The 25,153-nt window shown below is 41.8% G+C and overlaps 1 protein-coding gene across 1 annotated transcript in view; it reads right to left on the reverse strand.

Annotated features, from left to right (window-relative positions):
* The window catches only part of LOC128636662 (uncharacterized), a 30,830-nt gene extending 5,878 nt beyond the window's left edge, over window positions 1-24,952 (reverse strand). The window contains exons 1-6 of the mRNA XM_053689654.1: window positions 24,839-24,952; window positions 21,322-21,439; window positions 12,684-12,804; window positions 10,614-10,724; window positions 10,359-10,426; window positions 278-1,234 (exon numbers count right to left, since the gene is read on the reverse strand). Coding sequence (XP_053545629.1) covers window positions 278-1,234; window positions 10,359-10,426; window positions 10,614-10,724; window positions 12,684-12,804; window positions 21,322-21,375 — 1,311 coding nt within the window. The 5' untranslated portion in view covers window positions 21,376-21,439; window positions 24,839-24,952. The remainder of the gene's footprint in view (window positions 1-277; window positions 1,235-10,358; window positions 10,427-10,613; window positions 10,725-12,683; window positions 12,805-21,321; window positions 21,440-24,838) is intronic.
* Window positions 24,953-25,153: the final 201 nt, after the last annotated feature.

A 25,153-nucleotide genomic window follows, 5' to 3' on the forward strand; every position in this document is an offset into this window, starting at 1 on the left:
AGCGTTCACTCACTATTCTGCTAGTGGCCATACACACTCCAAAAGTCACAATGCCCACTACCAAAAGCATTGGTAATCCAAATGGACATTGAGTCCCTTTGGATACATAGTACCCAAGTTGAAAATCCAGCGGGATTCTCTTTTGTAGTAGGCGTTTGGCCCTGTCCCCTCCTCTGGTACACCCAGGGATATGATCAATTATTATGTACCGCAAATCAGACACCCCATGTCTATTAGTACAAAAATGCCTAGCCATCGGTTGGTCAGAATCGCCTACTTTGATGGCCTTACGTATCGCCGACCGGTGGTTAGCCATTCTCGTCCTTAGGTCATCTTGGGTCTTAACCACATAAAACCTGCCACACGGACAGTGAAGCAGATTCACAATAAATGTGGTAGTGCAAGTGACCCTATGCCGAATGTAGAACTTTTGGTTGGACCAAGGGTGTGTGAAAACATTGCCCTGTGTTAAGCCACCGCAGGAAATGCAACCACTGCATCGGAAGCAACCCTTTTTTGGGGTACTTAACCAGGTAGTTGGCATGTAACTATCACATTTGTCCGGCCTCAGTAGGCCGTCTTTCAAAGATCTTCCCCTCCTGAATCCCACCATAGGTGTTTCCATTGCGGTGAAAGGAAAAAAGCTGTCAGTGGATAGGATGTCCCAGTGCTCTCTCAGGGTTTTTGAAAATTCCAACTTCTCAGGGGAGAATACCGTCTTGAAAATCATTCTCTGGCTCGTTATTTCCTTGTCCACCTTAGTCAATACCTGTTCCTGGGTCATGGATAATGAATCAGTCCATGTTTGCCCCAACTGCGCAGAGCCATAGCCACGCTCCTCAAATTTACTCTGCATGGCCACCAATTGTTGTTCCTTGTTTCGCTCATCCGTGTTGTTCCGCACCACTCGCTTAAATTGCGACTTGGGCAAGGCCTTCTTTAAACTTGGAGGGTGGCAACTTGTAACATCCAGTAACGAGTTTCTGTCCGTTTCTTTCTGGAACAAGGTTGTACATAATTGCATGCCATCTTTGTAGATTCTAAGATCCAGAAAATCAATGCTTATAGTACTACAAGTCATCTTGAAGCGCACCCATATGACTAGCAAATCGTCTATATATCTCCTGTAGGGTTTCACTCTAGTATCCCTGAAGGCATCGGTTTCTTCCGTTTCAAACTGTGCCATAAAAAGATTTGCGTAGGATGGGGATACATTTCGACCCCATCGCAGTTCCTGATATTTGTAAGAAGAAATTCTTTTCAAACTTGAAATAGTTACATCTTCAGCACAAATCCAACAATTCCATGACGGCGTCGACAGGAGGACCCACATATGGGTAATTTAGGAGGTGATTAAATATCGCTGCCATACCCTGTGTATGAGGGATAATGGAGTATAAGCTGGTCACATCCAGTGTGATCAGAATGTCGTCAGCTTCAAAATTTTGCCAAGTCTTCAATAATTTGATGAGCTCACTAGAATCCAGAAGGAAGGAAGGAAGAAGTGTTTCTTACTATAGGTTGGAGTATCGCATCAACATATGTCGCTAAGGGTTGCAATAAAGACCCCCGTGCTGACACAATCGGGGGGGGCTGTAGGATTCTTATGCACCTTGGGTAGGGTATAGATGACAGGTACTATGGGATGATCCACTAACAGATATTCTTTCAAAGATTTAGCGATAATTTCCTGTTGATGAAGACGTCAGATACATATCAATCTTCGTCTTGAATGATTTGGTAGGGTCCCCTGGTAAATGTCAGTAGGTGTTTTTATCACAGAGTTGTGTTAGAATCTCCTGCCTGTAATCATAGTAGTCTTGAAGAACCAAGGCTCTCACGGATGAACAAATCCTTATTCTTCTGTAGATTTCTTTAGTGCCTGTCGTCAGATATCTTCTGAGACTCAAGGAGCACTTTGGTATTTCTAAGGATGACACTATGGGCTTTCGAAAGAAAGGGAAATTTGACCCAAAGAACAGTAACACTAGTACCACTACATTCTCAAGAATGGCAAGAAATTATATGGTTGAAGATCTTTGCACCAAAAAAGAGCTGATTCGCAACAATTTGAGTAAAGGGGAGCGACAGGCACTAAAAAATCTACAGAAGAATAAGAATTTGGTCATCCGTGAGGCGGATAAAGGTGGAGCCTTGGTTCTTCAAGACTACTGAGATTACAGGCAGGATATTCTAACACAACTCTCTGATGAAAACACCTACTGACATTTACCAGGGGACCCTACCAAATCATCAAGATTGATATGTATCTGACGTGTCTCCATACCTTTTATGTAATTGGAGATTTTTCTTCTTTTGCTGTGACAAGCCAGATTTACTTTACTGATGAAGTAAGTAACTACTTAATTTGTTATCACTGGGTTTACACATTGTTTATGGAGTCTTCATTTTACTCCCAGCTATATTGATATCCTCCCTGGAACATTATCGTCTAATACCAGAGAGAGACACTCCTAACAAGCTGACCATATGCAATTTAAGGAAGAAATTAATTTCCTGCAGAGACCAGCACCATCCGTTTTCCACTTTTTCTATTGTTTATCACAGTCCCTGGGGAGAAACTGAAAGAGGGCAGCGGTCAAATTAAAAGGAGAGTATTGTTTCTCAGTCCATTATGACAGATATTTGTTTATTGTCATCTAACAATTTCTGTACACATATTTTTTGATATTGTACCAGAGGAGGGGACAGGGCCAAACGCCTACTACAAAGAGAATCCCACTGGATTTTCAACTTGGATACTATGTATCCAAAGGGACTCAATGTCCATTTGGATTACCAATGCTTTTGGTAGAGGGCATTGTGGCTGTTGGAGTGTCTATGGCCACTAGCAGAATAGTGAGTGAACGCTGGTGAGCATATTACTAGCCATTATAGTCAAGGATTACTTGGTTATGGGGATAATGCTTTGCGTATGTGGGCAATCAAAGACTTAGTCTGCTCGTTAGCAATTTAGGTTTAAACTTTTCTTCATAGAAGTAGCATTTTCTATATGAATGTTAGAGCTACTAGTAGGACAAGAGGTGGAAGCAGTGTGATTGTTTTCATTAGAACTAGGTATATCAAACAATCAAATGACTTAGTGTGAGGTAGTATACATTTGCCCCTAGGAGTAAATATGGCTTAGATACACAAATTAGAAGATATCTGACTCATCATGCTGGGTATATACGTGTGTTACAGCAGGCCTTGTGTGTATGTTTATATGCTGCTTCTTTTAGGTGTCAGGAGGGCATTGATAGTAGGCAATGTTTAGATGGCTTAATATGATGATCACATAACCCTGGTAATGTATGTATTATCGATGAATATGTCACTGTATTCATTTTCCACTTTGCTTTTTTAGTGTAGTCCTGGTCGGCTCTTCTTATGGCCGCGGCACAGACGCTGTGGAGTCCGACAACGTCATTACACGGTGGAGGGTCTGGGTGTTAAATGGTGAGCTGTTTTGTGTATATTTTAATTGGTCTGAGGACGGGGGGGAGACCCCAAAAACGTTTACCGTTGATTAAATGGTTTATTGCAAACGGCGAGTGCCTTCCTTGATGTGAAATTTATGTATTGTATTGAAGTGCACCCCGGAGGTTGGGAAGATTGTGAGTGTTGGATCCTGAGATTATATATATATATATATAATATCTCCACACATTTTTCGTAGTATTTATAAAACTTTATATTTTATTAACAGCACAAGTCTTGCTCTCTCCGCCCCCTTAAATTTTCTGTACTGCATCGAGCGGTCCTACCATCTCTATATATCCAAATGTTATTGTTATGCATGTTCCTGAGTGATTTGCACTGCGCATGCGCTATAATTACATCTAACGTCAACCAAGTAAGAGGATCCCGAGATGCAATGTTTACTTGGTGAATTGGTTGCTGTCAGCCAGTAAAAGAAAATAATAATATAAAAACACTAAATAATTATAGTCTCGCTAAGTTTTTACACTACACTATCATGCCGGAGTCAGTATAGAGGATCACATGACCGACATGTATTGCGCAACAATATGCATGTGCACTACCGCCTCACGTCACTTCAGCTGGCAACGATGATTGGTTAAAAGGGTAAATCAGCACTTTAATAAAATAAAATAAAAAAGGATTACAGACAAAGGCCGTCTATGAGATCTGACTGACAGCGATGATACCTAGGGATATGTGGCTGCTTGCACATACTGTATAAGAGTTAAAAAAAAACACTTATTTTATTTATTACATATTATCATTTTGAATAAAGTGAACAATCAGACTTCACCATCACTTTAAACCACAGACATTTTATAATGGGATTTTTTTTTCAGCAAGCCCAGCAGATTCAGAATATAAAAATTCTATTTATATATTTCATGGGAGATGAAAAAGCTGCAGAACCCCCCCCCCCCCCTCCTTCCATAAAAATGATTGTGTATGTATATATATATATTTTTGTTTTTATTTTTTGTTTTGTTTAAGGGATATGAAACCCACATTTTTTGTTGTTTTAAGATTCAGATAGAGCATATTGTACTTTTATGATCAATTGTGCTTTGTTCTTCTGGGATCCTTTGCTGAAGAAGCAGCAATGTACTACAGGAAGCTAGCTGAACACGTCAAGTAAGTCACTGACAAGAGGCCTACAGCCTCAGCAGCTCATTTCTGCTCCTGAACATACCTAGGTATTCTTTTCAACAAAGGATACAAATAGAACAAAGGAAATTAGATAACAGAAGTAAATTGGAAAGTTGAATAAAATTACATACTCTATCTGAATCATGAAAAAAAAATAAAAAATTAAATTATGCTTACCTGATAATTTTCTTTTCTTCTGACGGGAATGACCACAGGCCACCAGGAGGAGGCAGACACCCCAGCCAAAGGCTTAAATACCTCCCCCACTTCCCTCATCCCCCAGTCATTCTGGCAAGGGAACAAGGAACAGTAGCAGAAATATCAGGGTGAAAATGGTGCCAGAAAAAAACAAAATGAAGAAACGGCCGCCCCATATAGAAAACGAGGGCAGGGAGCTGTGGACTCTCCCCGTCAGAAGAACAATAAATTATCAGGTAAGCATAATTTAAGTTTTTCTTCTTAAACAGGGAGAGTCCACAGCTGCATTCATTACTTTTGGGAAAACAATACCCAAGCTATATAGAGGACACTGAATGCAAAAAAGGGCGGGTAGACAAGGCGGCCAATTCGGAGGGCACCACCGCCTGAAATTACCCAAACACCAGACAAAAAAAAACAAAAAAAAAAAACTGCTTCACCAGAAAAAGAAGGCTAAAAAACTGAAAGGACCAAGTAACTGCCCATCAGTGAAAATCAGTAAGGCCCAACTTAGAGGCCACTCAGAATCCTAGATTCCACCGAGCACAAAGCCCCCGAGGAGACAAGTCCCGCAGGAAAGAAGAAAAAAAAAAGAAAAAGAAAGAAAGAAAGAAAGAAAGAAGGCCTAACAAGAGATCCAAAGATCAACAACTAGGGTAAAAAGAAACCCAAAAGAACTACCCCCATCTGAATGGAAGTCTAAGGCACCATGTAACGTCCGAATCATGGACACCTAGAGTGACAAGGTAGATCCCATCCCTCACACTGAGCGCAATCCGCACTCATGAAAAAGCGACCAAGGGATAAAAAACCACCCCTGAGAACTGCCCCCCCCAAAAAAAAATTTTTTAAAAAAACGCACCATACCAGCCGCTAACACTAACCAACTAGACTAGGAACTGCACCAGGACTTCCACAGAGGGAACATACCAAAGAAGTGCAGAAACCAACTCCTTCCCAAGCAAGAACAGGAAAGGCGGAGAGCATCCAAAACCAGCAGAGAAACACTGGAGGATGGAAACACTGTGAAAATTCCCACCTAATAAGAGGTCAAGGCTCCCCTGAGCAGACAGACCTCCGACCGCCTCTTCAGGGCAACGGACCCAGCACTAAGTCGACTGGCTATGTCCGAAGGCAGGGATAAACAATCCCCCGGACCACCCCGATCTTCAGTAAGGAAAAAAAAAAAAGGGGTAGGGGAACTAAACGGTACCAATGAGTAGACTAAACTAAGACAGGACATAGGGCAAGCTCGGGTTCCAGAACCCAGACCCAGTTCCTTTCCCTACAAGAAGGGACACTCCTCAGCAAAAGGGAGACTACACTGAAACGACAGTGACGGCACAATACCAGGATCCAACCCTTCATGTCATCCTGCACACAAGACAGGAGAACCCCACTGAACAGAGGAATACCTCTGGGGCAGCAGGCGGATACTGTGATATGCTCCAATTCCCCTAAGGCAGCAGACAGACTGCAGAGTCAACACCGACTGTAGAGGAGCCATCAGGTTGCAACAGCCGGCCCAGAAGAAAAACAAATAGCCGTCGAGCACACATTTAAAGTGCAAGAGCCATAACAGATTGCAACCGCAATCTCCCGCTCTCTAGGCAGCTAAACCAACCATCAAGCTATTACCAAATCTCTGATAGAGAAAGACAAAACACCTGAAGGAGTAAGCGGATGTCTCAGAAACGTAAGGACTGAATCACCCAGGATCCCACTTAAGAGATCCGGTCAGATGTCCCGGATAAGAACAAGTCCAGAAAACCAAACACCCAGAAACCGGATCCGGCCAACAGCTAGAATCCCCTGAGGAACCATAGGTATACTTCATACAGAGAAACCTGAACCCTAGGAGATGCAAAGACAGCCACATCCAAAAGTCCTTGGACACTGGACATTCACTAAGCATCCCAGAGACCATAACTCCTAAAGACTCGAGGGGCAACACCCCTCAGTCATCTGCAACAGAGTCTACAATATATTCTCCAAACAATCCTTCAGGATCATCCCGGCAACCCCTACAGTTCAAGGATTAAATGAAGAACGAGCATCACCATCCCAGAAGCAACAGCTCAAACCGAGACGTCTTAAGAAAGGGCAGCACCAGGAAAAAATGGAGACAAACACATTCTCTAGAACCCCCAAAAACATGGGAGCAGACGAGAAACAGGAGGAGGGAGAGAAAGGCCGTAAATGCCCGAACCTCAATAATAGATGACCCAACCAGCACCAGAAGGGGAAAGGAAGCCTTAGTCACCTCGTCCAACTAAGGAAGAGGTACCGACGTCAAAGCCTCAAAAAAGGGAGACAAAGAAAGATACCATAGAGGAGATAAAAACCAGCACCCGACCAGGACCATCCTGCTACATCGGGCCCTCCAGAACTGACCCAGGCCACAGAAAAATCTAAACCCCAGTGGGGAATCGACATAACAATGTACTAACACCTTAACATGCAACTTCCGCGGAAGTGCCCAAGCGACCACAAAATCGCTAGTATCAAATTCCAAAGAAAAATTTTTCCCAACAGGAAAACTATAACAGACATGAGCTTCATAAAAGGAAATAAAATACATCCTGACCGGATCCAAATAAAAATTAGGGCAGCACCCACAGGTGAACGCCCAAGAAAAATGGGAACACTAATAGGACCAGCCAATCAGAGACCCTATTCTCCCGAAGCTCAGAACTAGAATAAGATACCCAAGAGAAAAAGGTAAGTTGGAGACAAGAAGATTAACGTCATCCCCCCATGTCTAACCCAGCTTGCCGTCCGGAACGGAAGTCCGAGAACCACTCAACCCATCAGGACTGGGATTCAGCAGCACTGTCAAAACATGACGCAGCAGGACACGAAGGCACGCCTGTCTATAACAAAATGCAAGACTTACTTCCATCGGGGCAACTGATGACCCTGACGATTGGGCCCCTGAAACCTCAGAGGACACCGCTTCCCCAAAGGGCTGATCTGACCCAGACAATACAACGCCTGACGAGCCCTGGTTAACAGAACACGGACAGTATCTCATCAACATCCCCCTCCCTGGCAGATGTAAAAGCGCCAACGCCATAGATATGGCCATGCAGAACCCTGCCGTAACCTCTGGAGGAAACAAGCCACCTTCCGGAGAATGGGTAACGGCAGTAAGGACACATGCTTGCATAGCCAAAGAAGGTTCTAGGATACGCACCTCACGGAATATGGGGTCCCCAGGGGCGGATGGCTCGGCGGACTCTAAATTCCCTGTTTTGGGAGAAAAGAGCACTCTAAAAGCCACATACGGAACATAACTGATGGACATGGATTACCCGGGCCATTTCATACTCTTCGCAAAAAGTAGAATCTGAATAAGACACATCGGTCTCCAAATAATTAGAATCCTCCATAACTTGGATAGAAAAATAAAAACGGCACCTCACACGACCAATGGCTGGCACTCACCACCTCCTATGACCCAGACAACTACGGAAACAGATTATCTCCGTTGCCACGCGGTCAGGAAGAAGTCCAGACTAGAATGTGACCACGCCTAGTCACAAGGTACACCGTGCAGGCCAGAGAAAAGAGCTCCAAGGCCACGCAGCCTGACAAAAAAGGCTGTTATGTTCTGATATAGCCACGAGCCCAAGCGTCACTACACATTAGCAGACAGAATCACATAACAAACATGATTAAAGTCCCCCCTGTTCAATAACCCCCCTCAGGAGATATTAACCCTCTATTCCATAAGATAAAGGAGTCCCACTGAGACCCTGACTTCTTCGTTTACATTACATTCCCACATCAAATTAAAATGAAATGATCTTACCGGAATCTACGCCGTGGAACAGGAACACGGCCCTTCAAGTGTGACAGATAGTAGCCTCGCTTCTGACATGGACTTGAGTGAACAATGCAGGCAGCGAAACTCGTCAACGCTGATTGCTAAGGAGCTGTTAATATGAGTTGGGATGGTTTCGCAGAAAGACTCTCCCTGCATCTCCAGACTCTAACCTTCATTTATGCTCTCACTGAGAGACTGATAGAATTACTTAAAACTCCAGTCCCATTTTGAAGAGTACTGCCCTCCATAAGAGACTATCTTTAATCTTCAGACACTTCTCAGCCAACCTCCTGTGACAAAAGGCAAAGAACGACTGGGGGATGAGGGAAGTGGGGGAGGTATTTTAAGCCTTTGGCTGGGGTGTCTTTGCCTCCTCCTGGTGGCCAGGTTCTGAATTCCCAAAAGTAATTAATGCAGCTGTGGACTCTCACTGTTTAAGAAGAAAAAATGGGTTTTATATCTCTAAGATTTTAGTAAATAATCTTGAAAAAAGCCAAGTGATCACTTTACTACATTGTTATCACGGGTAGCCAATTATAAAATAGGTGTCCCTACAGACTTTAGGGGGTTATAATATAAACTAGAGGGGCCCCACATATGTGTAGTACAGAAATTAAACACCATTTTTTTAGTTTTTCTTTTCAAGGTTAACACAGCGATCACCTATATATACTATACAGAGACAATTCATATATTTATATAAGACAGGGACTTGTCTTGTTTAAAATAAACTTTATTAGGTCATAATCATAAGTTTTTTTTGTTTTTTTTTACTGTGTCTATGTAAGTCTCGTTCCCCAGCAAAACACCACGTGTTGTGGTTTAATTAAATGTTTTATAATGTTTGGGGACTTGTGGCTTTCTGAGACCACTAACATTTGAAAGAGCAGGGAATTATTTCAAATGAGAGGTATTGGAGGTCTGTGGCTAGTAAAGGAGTTAAAGGGATAGTAAGCTCAAAAAATGTCTTCATCGCATTGTACAGGGTTGCTTTGCTTATAATAAAAAAAATGATCAAATACATTGTGCTGTGCTAGTTTCACTGTTCGCTTGATATTACGGCTCCAAAGTGAGTGGATTTCCAAACCCACCGTGAGGCTAATTTGCATTAGCCAATCATGGTGGGCAACCTGAGTTCTCCCTTTCTCTGCAGTTCCAGGTATAACACAACAGGCCACGTATGCGCTCTAGTAAGCTGTAATCTAACGCATGTGCATTCAGCTCAGGAGTTCCCTGTCAGTTTTCAGAAGACCTAGCAAAAGTCTTCAGGTATTGCTGTGTCCATGCTTGAGATCTCCAAAATAGTTGCGCACGCGTTGGTGGGAGTAAATCTATCCTAATTTATTGCAAATGGATAGGCGTTTTAGTCGGACAGCTGTTTCTCATGGGCTGGCAATTTAGACGTCACAGCCATATAAGAAATAATGTTTTAAGCGGTCTTAGATGCTTCGGTTTTGTGAAATAGTTAAGTTCACATTTATTACTCTATCATATAGGAATGTTGTGTATGTTAAAAAATTAGTTTTTTATATTGACTTTTCTAATCCTTTAAGATTGAGGTATCTGAAGAATCTCCCCACCATCCAGCTCCCTTGACTGCCTGTCACTTCCTGGTTCCACCTCCTGTGTGATGTCACCAAGCACATTTGTGATGACATCACCGGCACTCCCATAGCTTTGGCAGTGCAGCTCACTATACCCACCCCCGATCATGGCCTCCAGTGAAGGGGATGGCTGACAACAATATTGGATCAGTGATCCCGTTTCCTGATGAGAACAGGTCAACATGGAATCATAAGCAGAGACTTGCATGATGACCCCTATACATTAACCTATATCTGTTTTTTTGGACAAGGCATGGTTAATTCTTGCGCTCTATGTTCCGTATGACGCTGCTATTTTTGCGTGTTCACTGGAAAACAACCTACTCCTTAGGGTTTGGTTTAGTACTCACCTTTTGTGGTTCTTTTAGGATTTGTTTTCTGGGGCTGCTCATAACCTCTGACATATGGTTCTTCTCCTCGTTCAATCATCGCTATGACTGCCGGCTTCATATTAACACAACCTGATATACAGACCAATAAAATGCTCATGTACACGTTTTATATCATATGATGTACGTAGAATAACTTTATTTAAAATGCTGATTAAATCACAAACATGCACCAAGTACCCAGCATTTTAGGTGACTCTTAGATAGCTGTAAAAGATATGGATTGCGGGGGGGGGGGGGGGGGGGTTCTACAAATCCCTCAATCTCAGCTCCCTCAGCAGCTACAAACCTCCACGACCCCTCATTTGTGGGTCACTCAGTAAAATTTCAATTACAATAAGATTTTAAAATATAGGTAGCTAAAAAAGCTCAAAATTGTGGTGAATAAAGCTTAGCAGCAAATTGTAGTGTTCATAAAACAATTAGCACCACAATCTTGTAACCTAAGTTTCCTTCTCTGCTGAGGCTAATTAGAGAGAAGAATGAAAAAGGACACTAGCGTGTTTAAAGGCACAGTCCACTCCAGAATGTTTATGGTTTTAAAAATATAGATAATCCCTTTATTACCCATTCCCCAGTTTTGCATACCAAACACTTATATTAACCCTTTAAGGACTGGGCATTTCAGACAAAAACTTCCCCAAAAGACCAGAGCCTTTTTTGCATTTTTGCCATCACTACATTAAAACAGAAAGCCTTTGTTTTTTATTTACCTATCAATACCCAAAGTATTGATCTAGCCCCAATTTTGGTATATTTCATGCCACTATTTCACAGCCAAATGCAATAAAAAAAAAAAATTTTAAAAAAAATTGTTAACTTTTTCACAAACTTTAGGTTTCTCACTGAAATTATTTACAAATAGCTTGTTCAATTATGGCTTCTCTGGGATCCCCTTTGTTCAGAAATAGCAGACATATATGGCTTTGGCGTTGCTTTTTTGGTAATTAGAAGGCCACTAAATGCCACTACGCACCACACTTGTATTTATGCCCAGAAGTAAAGGGGTTAATAAGGTAGCTTGTAGGGTTAATTTTAGCTTTAGTGTATAGATTACCCTCCCACCTGACACATCCCCTGATCCCTCTCAAACAGCTCTACCTAGGTTTATCTTACAACTAAGAATTACAAGAGAACATGCCCTATCTGAATCATAAAAGTTTAATTTTGACTAGACTGTCCCTTTAACTAACAAACTGTCTGAGGTATTCCCTTCCAATTTCAACATTAATTGATACGTCCACATTTTTCAAGATTGAATTACAAAGAAATGGGACAAAATAAATTAAGTTGCTGGGTTTTTTTTTACTACATATAATAAAACATTTTATATTACAATTGCAAAGTGTTCACAGTCCCTTTTAATACAGTTCTGGTTTGGTCTAATACAACATTAGAAAGTGTGTAAATAAATATTTATTTATAGACAAAGCACAAAGTGTTTTGCGCTATACTCCTGACTCACTGCCTCCTCCCAAATATCTCCTTCCCAAAGATATAGAAAAGTCTTGAGCGATATTATCAAAATGTAGGTAAGGCTCTAAAAGCGGAGTCAAAACATATATTCAAAAAATAATAAATAGTCTAAAAATATGTTTTAGGAAATAAATAATTGAATCCAAAAATTTGTGATCAACATAAAATGCAGACAGATAGATATAGATTACGGTCTGAGTGTTTCTTAAAACAAGTAATTTAATTTGATCCAATTATTTTAAAAAAAATTGTAAGCAATTAGTCCATAAGTTATAACTATATAAAAAAATCAATTGCTGATTAATTTTATTTAGTTATAACTTATGGAATTATTGCTTATAATGGTTTTTAAAATAATTGGATTAAATTAAATTACTTGTTTTAAAAAACACTCAGACCGTACACTATATATATAGCTGCATTTTGTGTTAATCACACATTTTTGGATTAAATTATTTCCAAAAACATAATTTTAGACTATTTATTTTTTTGAATAAATGTTTTGACTTCGCTTTTAGCGCCTTACCTACATTTTGATAATATTTATTTATTTACCCAGCGATCGGAGCATCTGATAATTATCCATTGTTACATTCCTATAGAGTTCCTTCTCCTTTAGACAATCCCACTCCTCCTTGTAGAAGTAAACGGCAACTTCATCAAACTCAAACCGCTCCTTAAAATGCAAGAAAAATAAATGGAGAATAAATATCTATAATTTTCTTTGTTGCAATTTATATTATTTTAAAACAGTTTTGTTCTGATTAAAAGGACACTGAACCCAAATGTTGTCTTTAATTATTTAGATAGAGCAGCAATTTTAATCAACTTTCTAATTTACTCCTATTATCAAATTTTCTTCGTTCTCTTGCTATCTTTATTTGAAAAAAGCAGTAATGTAAGCTTAGGAGAAGGCCCATTTTTGGTTCAGTACCTGCGTAGCGCCTGCTGATTAGTGGCTAAATGTAGCCAGGAGCTGAAGCAAAAATGGGCCAGTTGCTAAGCTTACATAACTGCTTTTCAAATAAAGATATCAAGAGAACAAAGAAAAAATTATAATAGGAGTAAATTAGAAAGTTGCTTAACCCTTTCACTACCTGGACATTCTGAGAAAAACTTGCCCAAAATACCAGAGCATTTTCAGCATTTTTACAATCACTCCATTTAAAGATTAATAGAGCCTTGTTTTTTGTTTTTTATTTACCTATCAAATATATTTTTTTTATTTTTTTTTAAGTAGACAACCCAAGGTAATGATCTAGGCCCATTTTGGTATATTTTATGCCACCATTTCACCGCCAAATGCCATCAAATTAAAAAAAATATGTTACTTTTTTTCACAAACTTTGGGTTTTTCACTGAAATTATATACATACTGCTTGTGCAATCATTGCACAAATGATTGTGAAAGCATCTCTGGGATCCCCTTTCTTCAGAAATAGCAGACATATATGGCTTTGCCATTGCTTTTTGGTAATTAGAAGGCCGCTAATTGCAGTTGTGCACCACACTTCTATTATTCCCGGCAGTTAAGGGGTTAATTAGGTAGCTTAAAAGGATAAGGTTAGCTTTAGTGTAAAGATTAGCCTCCTACCTGACACTCCCCACCCCCTGATCCCTCCCTGATCCCTCCCAAACAGCTCTTTACTCCCCCCACCTTAAGTACTGGCAGCTTTTTTTTTTTTTTTTTTTATATTTTTCTGCATTGTAAGATTGCCCTAACCATCAAACCTCCCTGATCCCCCCTAAAACATCTATCTAAACCCCCTGACTAACTATTGCCGCCATCTTAGGTACTAGCAGCTGTCTGCCAGAACCTATAAACCCCTTTATTTATTTTTTATTTCTGTAGTGTAGTGGACACACAACCTTCCCACCCCTCTTGCGATCGCCATTAGGACCCCCCCATATTTTCTGTAGTGTAGCTGCCCCATCCCTCCATGTCCCTTTAAAAAAAAAAAATCCGGTATAGGGTCCTCCCACTCCATCCCCTCCCCTGCTGGAACGCCCACCCGCCTCTCACCCACACCTCCCGACAGCTCCAGCACTGCCAGCAAATTATCGTTACAGCCGGTGACACACACAGTGTCACCGTCTGTAACGATCAGGCATCTGGCCTCATATGGAGGCGGAGCACCAATCGCGCTCTGGCTCCATATGCGGGAGATGCCTGAAGCTTCAGGAGCTCCAGATCTCAGCTGTAACTTAACAACCGAGATTGCTGGAGCCTCCTAAAGCAACGACGTAAATATACACGTGGTGCGGTACGATAGCCACAGTAACGCACAACGTAAATATACGTCGTAATGGGTGAAGGGGTTAAAATTGCTGCTCTATCTAAATCATGAAAGAAAAAAAATGTGGGGTTTTGTATCCCTTTAAGCCTAGAAATAGGCCCAGGCTAGTATGAAATAGGCTTTTTTTTTTTTTTTTTTTAAAGGGTAATAATACTAAAAATATAAAATAAATTACATGCTCTAATTCATTAGAGAAAGTTATTTTAAAGGGACAGTCTACACTTTAGTAATCTTAAAGTCTTACTTTAGATTAAGCTGCAAAACAGCCTCTTGCACCTTTTCTATATCATGCGGCAGAAGCAGTAAAAAACATAATTTATGCTTACCTGATAAATTTATTTCTCTTGTAGTGTATCCAGTCCACGGATCATCCATTACTTGTGGGATATTCTCCTTCCCAACAGGAAGTTGCAAGAGGATCACCCACAGCAGAGCTGCTATATAGCTCCTCCCCTCACTGCCATATCCAGTCATTCGACCGAAACAAGCCGAGAAAGGAGAAACCATAGGGTGCAGTGGTGACTGAAGTTTAATTAAAATTTAGACCTGCCTTAAAAAGGACAGGGCGGGCCGTGGACTGGATACACTACAAGAGAAATAAATTTATCAGGTAAGCATAAATTATGTTTTCTCTTGTTAAGTGTATCCAGTCCACGGATCATCCATTACTTGTGGGATACCAATACCAAAGCTAAAGTACACGGATGATGGGAGGGACAAGGCAGGAACTTAAACGGAAGGAACCACTGCCTGTAGAACCTTTCTCCCAAAAACAGCCTCCGAAGAAGCAAAAGTATCAAATTAGTAAAATTTTGAAAAGGTATGAAGCGAAGACCAAGTCGCAGCCTTGCAAATCTGTTCAACAGAGGCCTCATTTTTAAAGGCCCAGGTGGAAGCCACAGCTCTAGTAGAATGAGCTGTAATTCTTTCAGGGGGCTGCTGTCCAGCAGTCTCATAGGCTAAACGGATTATACTCCGAAGCCAAAAAGAAAGAGAGGTTGCCGAGGCCTTTTGACCTCTCCTCTGTCCAGAGTAAACAACAAACAGGTTAGATGTTTGACGAAAATCTTTAGTAGCCTGCAAGTAAAACTTCAAGGCACGGACTATGTCTAGATTATGCAAAAGACGTTCCTTCTTTGAAGAAGGATTAGGACATAATGATGGAACAACAATCTCTTGATTGATATTCTTGTTAGAAACCACCTTAGGTAAAAACACAGGTTTTGTACGCAGAACTACTTTATCTGAATGAAAGATCAGATAAGGAGAATCACAATGTAAGGCAGATAACTCCGAGACTCTTCGAGCCGAGGAAATAGCCATCAGAAAAAGAACTTTCCATGATAGAAGTTTGATATCAATAGAATGAAGGGGTTCAAACGGAACCCCTTGAAGAACTTTAAGAACCAAGCTTAAGCTCCATGGGGGAGCAACAGGTTTAAACACAGGCTTAATTCTAACTAAAGCCTGACAAAATGCCTGAACGTCTGGAACTTCTGTCAGACGTTTGTGTAAAAGAATAGAGCAGAAATCTGTCCCTTTAAAGAACTAGCTGATAATCCTTTGTCCAAACCCTCCTGGAGGAAGGACAATATCCTAGGAATCCTAACCCTACTCCATGAGTAATTCTTGGATTCACACCAATGAAGATATTTACGCCATATCTTGTGGTAAATTTTCCTGGTGACAGGCTTTCGTGCCTGTATTAAGGTATCAATTACTGACTCGGAGAAGCCACGCTTTGATAGGATCAAGCGTTCAATCTCCATGCAGTCAGTCTCAGAGAAAGTAGATTCAGATGATTGAAAGGACCTTGTATTAGAAGGTCTTGTCTCAGAGGCAGAGTCCATGGTGGAAAGGATGACATGTCCACTAGGTCTGCATACCAGGTCCTGCGTGGCCACGCAGGCGCTATCAATATCACCGATGCTCTCTCCTGTTTGATTTTGGCAATCAGACGAGGGAGCAGAGGAAACGGTGGAAACACATAAGCCAGGTTGAAGAACCAAGGCGCTGCTAGAGCATCTATCAGTGCCGCTTCTGGGTCCCTGGACCTGGATCCGTAACAAGGAAGCTTGGCGTTCTGGCGAGACGCCATGAGATCCAGTTCTGGTTTGCCCCAACGGAGAACCAATTGAGCAAACACCTCCGGATGGAGTTCCCACTCCCCCGGATGAAAAGTCTGACGACTTAGAAAATCCACCTCCCAGTTCTCTACCCCTGGGATATGGATCGCTGACAGGTGGCAAGAGTGAGTCTCTGCCCAGCGAATTATCTTGGAGACTTCTGACATCGCTAGGGAACTCCTGGTTCCCCCTTGATGGTTGATGTAAGCCACAGTCGTGATGTTGTCCGACTGAAATCTGATGAACCTCAGTGTTGCTAACTGAGGCCAAGCTAGAAGAGCATTGAATATTGCTCTTAACTCCAGAATATTTATTGGGAGGAGTTTCTCCTCCTGAGTCCATGAACCCTGAGCCTTCAGGGAGTTCCAGACTGCACCCCAACCTAGAAGGCTGGCATCTATTGTTACAATGGTCCAATCTGGTCTGCGAAAGGTCATACCTTTGGACAGATGGACCCGAAGATGCAGGCGTGCAAATGGCACTATGTCCATTGCCGCTACCATTAAGCTGATTACTTCCATGCACTGAGCCACCGTGGGGCGCGGAATGGAGTGAAGAACACGGCAAGCATTTAGAAGTTTTGATAACCTGGACTCCGTCAGGTAAATTTTCATTTCTATAGAATCTATCAGAGTCCCTAGGAAGGAAACCCTTGTGAGAGGAGATAGAGAACTCTTTTCTTCGTTCACTTTCCACCCATGCGACCTCAGAAATGCCAGAACTATCTCTGTATGAGCCTTGGCAATTTGAAAGCTTGACGCCTGCATCAGGATGTCGTCTAGGTAAGGAGCCACCGCTATGCCTCGCGGTCTTAGAACCGCCAGAAGTGAGCCCAGAACCTTTGTAAAAATTCTTGGGGCTGTAGCCAACCCGAATGGAAGAGCTACAAACTGGTAATGCCTGTCTAGAAAGGCAAACCTCAGGAACCGATGATGATTCTTGTGAATCGGAATGTGAAGGTAGGCATCCTTTAAGTCCACTGTGGTCATGTACTGACCCTCTTGGATCATGGGTAAAATGGTTCGAATACTTTCCATCTTGAATGATGGAACTCTGAGGAATTTGTTTAGGATCTTTAAATCCAAAATTGGTCTGAAGGTTCCCTCTTTTTTGGGAACCACAAACAGATTTGAATAAAACCCCTGTCCTTGTTCCGTCCGCGAAACTGGATGGATCACTCCCATTACAAGGAGGTCTTGCACCCAGCTTAGGAATGCCTCTTTCTTTATCTGGTTTGCAGATAATCTTGAAAGGTAAAATCTCCCTTGTGGAGGAGAAGCTTTGAAGTCCAGAAGATATCCCTGAGATATGATCTCCAACGCCCAGGGATCCTGAACATCTCTTGCCCACGCCTGGGCGAAGAGAGAGAGTCTGCCCCCTACTAGATCCGTTGTCGGATAGGGGGCCGCTCCTTCATGCTGTCTTGGAGGCAGCAGCAGGCTTTCTGGCCTGCTTGCCCTTGTTCCAGGACTGGTTAGGTTTCCAGGCCTGCTTGGATTGAGCAAAAGTTCCCTCTTGTTTTGAAGCAGAGGAAGTTGATGCTGCACCTGCCTTGAAATTTCGAAAGGCACGAAAATTAGACTGTTTGGCCCTTGATTTGGCCCTGTCCTGAGGAAGCGTATGACCCTTACCTCCAGTAATGTCAGCAATAATTTCCTTCAAACCAGGCCCGAATAAGGTCTGCCCCTTGAAAGGAATGTTGAGTAATTTAGACTTTGAAGTCACATCAGCTGACCAGGATTTAAGCCATAGCGCCCTACGCGCCTGGATGGCGAATCCGGAATTCTTAGCCGTTAGTTTAGTCAAATGAACAATGGCATCAGAAACAAATGAGTTAGCTAGCTTAAGTGTTCTAAGCTTGTCAATAATTTCAGTCAATGGAGCTGTATGGATGGCCTCTTCCAGGGCCTCAAACCAGAACGCCGCCGCAGCAGTGACAGGCGCAATGCATGCAAGGGGCTGTAAAATAAAACCTTGTTGAATAAACATTTTCTTAAGGTAACCCTCTAATTTTTTATCCATTGGATCTGAAAAAGCACAACTGTCCTCAACCGGGATAGTGGTACGCTTTGCTAAAGTAGAAACTGCTCCCTCCACCTTAGGGACTGTCTGCCATAAGTCCCGTGTAGTGGCATCTATTGGAAACATTTTTCTAAATATAGCAGGTGGGGAAAAGGGCACACCGGGTCTATCCCACTCCTTACTAATAATTTCTGTAAGCCTTTTAGGTATTGGAAAAACATCAGTACTCACCGGCACTGCATAGTATTTATCCAGCCTACACAATTTCTCTGGCACTGCAATTGTGTCACAGTCATTCAGAGCAGCTAATACCTCCCCAAGCAATACACGGAGGTTCTCAAGCTTAAATTTAAAATTAGAAATCTCTGAATCAGGTCTCCCCGATTCAGAGACGTCACCCACAGACTGAAGCTCTCCGTCCTCAGGTTCTGCATAGTGTGACGCAGTATCAGACATGGCTCTTACAGCATCTACGCGCTCTGTATCTCGTCTAACCCCAGAGCTATCGCGCTTGCCTCTCAATTCAGGCAATCTGGCTAATACCTGTGACAGGGTATTATTCATGATTTCAGCCATGTCCTGCAAAGTAATCACTATGGGCATCCCTGATGTACTTGGCGCCATATTAGCGTGCGTCCCACGAGCGGGAGGCGAAGGGTCCGACACGTGGGGAGAGTTAGTCGGCATAACTTCCCCCTCGACAGACCCCTCTGGTGACAATTCCTTTATAGATAAAGACTGATCTTTACTGTTTAAGGTGAAATCAATACATTTAGTACACATTCTCCTATGGGGCTCCACCATGGCTTTTAAACATAATGAACAAGTAGTTTCCTCTGTGTCAGACATGTTTGTACAGACTAGCAATGAGACTAGCAAGCTTGGAAAACACTTTAAACCAAGTTAACAAGCAATATAAAAAACGTTACTGTGCCTTTAAGAGAAACAATTTTTGGCAAAATTTGAAATAACAGTGAAAAAAGGCAGTTATACTAACGAAATTTTTACAGTGTATGTAAAAAGTTAGCAGAGCATTGCACCCACTTGCAAATGGATGATTAACCCCTTAATACCAAAAACGGAATAATAAATGACAAAAACGTTTTTAAACAGTCACAACAACTGCCACAGGTCTACTGTGGTTGTTACCCTCCTCAAACACGACTTTTGAAGCCTTTTGAGCCCTTCAGAGATGTCCTGTATCATGCAGAAGGAAGCTGAGTGTCTGTCTGAATTTTAGCTGCGCAGAAAAGCACTAAAATAGGCCCCTCCCACTCATATTACAACAGTGGAAAGCCTCAGGAAACTGTTTCTAGGCAAAAATCAAGCCAGCCATGTGGAGAAAAAACTAGGCCCCAATAAGTTTTGTCACCAAACATATATAAAAATGATTAACATGCCAGCAAACGTTTTATATTACACTTTTATAAGAGTATGTATCTCTGTTAATAAGCCTGATACCAGTCGCTATTAAATCACTGCATTTAGGCTTAACTTACATTAATCCGGTATCAGCAGCATTTTTCTAGCAAATTCCATCCCTAGAAATATGTTAACTGCACATACCTTATTGCAGGAAAACCTGCACGCCATTCCCCCTCTGAAGTTACCTCACTCCTCAGAATATGTGAGAACGGCAATGGATCTTAGTTACTTCTGCTAAGATCATAGAAATCACAGGCAGATTCTTCTTCTAATGCTGCCTTTGATAAAACAGTACACTCCGGTACCATTTAAAAATAACAAACTTTTGATTGAAGTTAAAAAACTAACTATAATACACCACTCTCCTCTTACTACGTCCATCTTTGTTGAGAGTTGCAAGAGAATGACTGGATATGGCAGTGAGGGGAGGAGCTATATAGGAGCTCTGCTGTGGGTGATCCTCTTGCAACTTCCTGTTGGGAAGGAGAATATCCCACAAGTAATGGATGATCCGTGGACTGGATACACTTAACAAGAGAAAAAGTTATTTTCAAATTAATATTGTTTTTGGTCACTTTGAAATGGCTGCAAAGCTCCGCCCACAGATAACATCACAATCTGGGCTGCATATGGTGTCCAATCACAAAGGGCTCACTAGTTTGATTCAACAGATTGTAAATGCTATTCAGCAGAAGCCATAGATGTAGCCCAGATTGTTATGTCATCAGTGGGCGGAGTTTGTCAGCCTTTTCAAAGTGACCACAAACACTATTAATTTTAAAATAACTTTTTTACTGTTCCTGCTGCATGATACAGAAAAGGGTGCAGGAAGCTATTTGCAGCCTAATTTAAAGTAAGAATTTAAGATGACAACGGTGTAGACTGTTGACCCTACACTTCTATGTGTTTAACCTCCATAAACAGTCATGCGACTGTTGTTTACAGAACATACTGGCATTTTCAGCTGGCAGTGCAAGATGGGGGTCTCACTAAATGTGCTCCAAGCTGGGACATGAGGGGCACGGTGAGCAGGGGAAAGCAAACCTTGTAGCAACCTAGCATCCAGTGTTTTTCGAGCCCTGATGTATGGTATACTATTTACAACATCACTTTTCATTGACACAAAACATTCCCACTGCTCAAAACTTTCTTCAATCGTCTTCAATTTTCCAAAATATTTCATTTGAGAAAAAAAAAACTTTAAAATGTAAAACTGCTCAATGCTGTCCAACAATAGTGCCTATTTCTATGCTTTTTATTGTAATTTGTGTAACGCTGGAGCAGACAGGAAATTAGCGACATTACCGTGAGTATCACACTTACCCATGGAGTCGCCATATTGTTTTCTGAGGTCAAGATATTCTCTGTATTCTTCATGCTTAATATAGAACTATTAGTCACACACTCTAGCAATAGATCTCCTTCCTTTCTACAGACAGACCTATATAGGACGTAGATATAATGCTCCATTAATATAAAAAAACACTGTAAAATAAAATGTACATTAGATTCAAAGTGTAATTCCTGTAAAAAGGTTACCGAATGCAAAGTAATAGAAAGCGGTGTTCTCCTCAGGACCTTATTAGCGGGTGCACCATACGGCTCATTTTAATGACCACCCGGCTAAAATTTTAGCCAATATTAAGCTAACGTTAGCTAATATTAAACATGTTCCCATTTGTATTGCACAAATTATCATTAAACACATTTGTTAAATTATGCAATTAATTTGTGCTTTGGATAACTGAAAATGCCACCCGGCTGGCAAAAATGTATGTGGAGAACACTGGGACGTTAATATGTAATGTCATTATTTAATTTAGCCTGCTTTTCCTGTAATTAAAATTGAGAGGCTGGAATAGATCCTTTAAGATCCTGAACGCTAAACAATAAAGTAATTTACAGTTATAAGTAGCACATTTATATTAACCCATAATTAGCCACGGCACAGGCAGTAAGAAAAACATACTTAAAGTGATGGTAAACTCCGCTTTTTAAAATTAGATCCGGAAAGTTAGTGATATTTCAGATGGAGTTTCATTAATCAGTTGTAATGAAGTTGCCTTATAACTTACCTTTTAATATAAATATGAAATTCAAATTCCCCGCGCTCCGACACCCACTTTATCAGTAATTTTTTCTGTTTGAATTGTTGTCCAATCAGCTCTAGCTACGACAACAGTGCCAAATCAAACTGTTAGTTCACAGAAATATTGACTTTGAAGTGGGCGGCAGAGTGCGGGGAATATTATTATTATTATTTATTTGTATAGCGCCGCCAAATTCCGTAGAATTTCATATCTATATTAAAAAGTAAGTTATAGCGCAACTTCATTACAACTGATGAATTAAACTCCCTCTAAAATATCACTAAACATTCTGCATCAGATTTTAAAACGGGTTGAGTTTACCATCACTTTAATACTTTATAAAGACAGTGCCCCCCCTCCTCTATACTTTATATAGACAGTGCCCCCCTCCTCTATACTTTATAAAGACAGTGCCCCCCTCCTCTATACTTTATAAAGACAGTGCCCCCCTCCTCTATACTTTATAAAGACAGTGCCCCCCTCCTCTATACTTTATAAAGACAGTGCCCCCCTCCTCTATACTTTATAAAGACAGTGCCCCCCTCCTCTATACTTTATAAAGACAGTGCCCCCCCCCCCTCTATACTTTATAAAGACAGTGCCCCCCCCCCCTCTATACTTTATAAAGACAGTGCCCCCCCCTCTATACTTTATAAAGACAGTGCCCCCCCCTCTATACTTTATAAAGACAGTGCCCCCCCTCCTCTATACTTTATATAGACAGTGCCCCCCCTCCTCTATACTTTATATAGACAGTGCCCCCCCTCCTCTATACTTTATAAAGTATAGAGGAGGGGGGCACTGTCTTTATAAAGTATAGAGGAGGGGGGCACTGTCTATATAAAGTATAGAGGAGGGGTCACTGTCTATATAAATATAGAGGAGGGGGGCACTGTCTTTATAAAGTATAGAGGAGGGGGGCACTGTCTTTATAAAGTATAAAGGAGGGGGGGCACTGTCTATATAAAGTATAGAGGAGGGAGCACTGTCTATATAAAGTATAGAGGAGGGGGGCACTGTCTTTATAAAGTATAGAGGAGGGGGGCACTGTCTATATAAAGTATAGAGGAGGGGGGCACTGTCTATATAAAGTATAGAGGAGGGGGCACTGTCTATATAAAGTATAGAGGAGGGGGGCACTGTCTATATAAAGTATAGAGGAGGGGGCACTGTCTATATAAAGTATAGAGGAGGGGGGCACTGTCTTTATAAAGTATAGAGGAGGGGGGGCACTGTCTTTATAAAGTATAGAGGAGGGGGCACTGTCTTTATAAAGTATAGAGGAGGGGGCACTGTCTTTATAAAGTATAGAGGAGGGGGGCACTGCCTTTATAAAGTTTAGAGGGGGGCACTGTCTTTATAAAGTATAGAGGAGGGGACACTGTCTTTATAAAGTATAGAGGAGGGGGGGGCACTGTCTATATAAAGTATAGAGGAGGGGGGCACTGTCTTTATAAAGTATAGAGGAGGGGGGCACTGTCTATATAAAGACAGTGCCCCCCTCCTCTATACTTTATATAGACAGTGCCCCCCCCCATCTATACTTTATAAAGACAGTGCCCCCCCCTCTATACTTTATAAAGACAGTGCCCCCCCTCCTCTATACTTTATAAAGACAGTGCCCCCCCTCCTCTATACTTTATATAAAGACAGTGCCCCCCCTCCTCTATACTTTATATAGACAGTGCCCCCCCTCCTCTATACTTTATAAAGACAGTGCCCCCCCTCCTTTATAAAGTATAGAGGAGGGGGGCACTGTCTATATAAAGTATAGAGGAGGGGGGCACTGTCTATATAAAGTATAGAGGAGGGGTCACTGTCTATATAAATATAGAGGAGGGGGGCACTGTCTTTATAAAGTATAGAGGAGGGGGGCACTGTCTTTATAAAGTATAAAGGAGGGGGGGCACTGTCTATATAAAGTATAGAGGAGGGAGCACTGTCTATATAAAGTATAGAGGAGGGGGGCACTGTCTTTATAAAGTATAGAGGAGGGGGGCACTGTCTATATAAAGTATAGAGGAGGGGGGCACTGTCTATATAAAGTATAGAGGAGGGGGCACTGTCTATATAAAGTATAGAGGAGGGGGGCACTGTCTATATAAAGTATAGAGGAGGGGGCACTGTCTATATAAAGTATAGAGGAGGGGGGCACTGTCTTTAAAAAGTATAGAGGAGGGGGGGCACTGTCTTTATAAAGTATAGAGGAGGGGGCACTGTCTTTATAAAGTATAGAGGAGGGGGCACTGTCTTTATAAAGTATAGAGGAGGGGGGCACTGCCTTTATAAAGTTTAGAGGGGGGCACTGTCTTTATAAAGTATAGAGGAGGGGACACTGTCTTTATAAAGTATAGAGGAGGGGGGGGCACTGTCTTTATAAAGACAGTGCCCCCCTCCTCTATACTTTATATAGACAGTGCCCCCCCCCCCCTCTATACTTTATAAAGACAGTGCCCCCCCCTCTATACTTTATAAAGACAGTGCCCCCCCCTCCTCTATACTTTATAAAGACAGTGCCCCCCCTCCTCTATACTTTATATAAAGACAGTGCCCCCCCTCCTCTATACTTTATAAAGACAGTGCCCCCCCCTCCTCTATACTTTATAAAGACAGTGCCCCCCCTCCTCTATACTTTATAAAGACAGTGCCCCCCCCCTCTATACTTTATAAAGAAAGTGCCCCCCTCATATATACTCTGTAAGAAGTTAAAGCCACAGGTAGCAATTTACAGAAAAGCACAACCCCATTACCTGCTACTGTGAGCTCCCCGTATTGCCCTCCTGGCTCCACCCCCGGTACATTACACGTGTTCCGCCGGGCACTCACATGGCCATAAGCACCAGGCCCCAGGGCACAGAAATAACTAAACTAATGTCCCTACACACTAAACTTACAGCTCTTCAAAACTACACGGGATTTCAGTGATATCACGTTATTTACACGCTAAACGTCTCTCCGCCATCTTTATTATTGGCAAATTAAAATGCAGTAAGGGCAGTCGTTTTTTAGTCCTGTCCAGTATAATTCAATGCAAATGAGGTTTTATAATGGTAAATCAGCAAAGA

Source organism: Bombina bombina, chromosome 7, assembly GCF_027579735.1.
Source record: "Bombina bombina isolate aBomBom1 chromosome 7, aBomBom1.pri, whole genome shotgun sequence".
Lineage (NCBI taxonomy): Eukaryota > Metazoa > Chordata > Amphibia > Anura > Bombinatoridae > Bombina > Bombina bombina.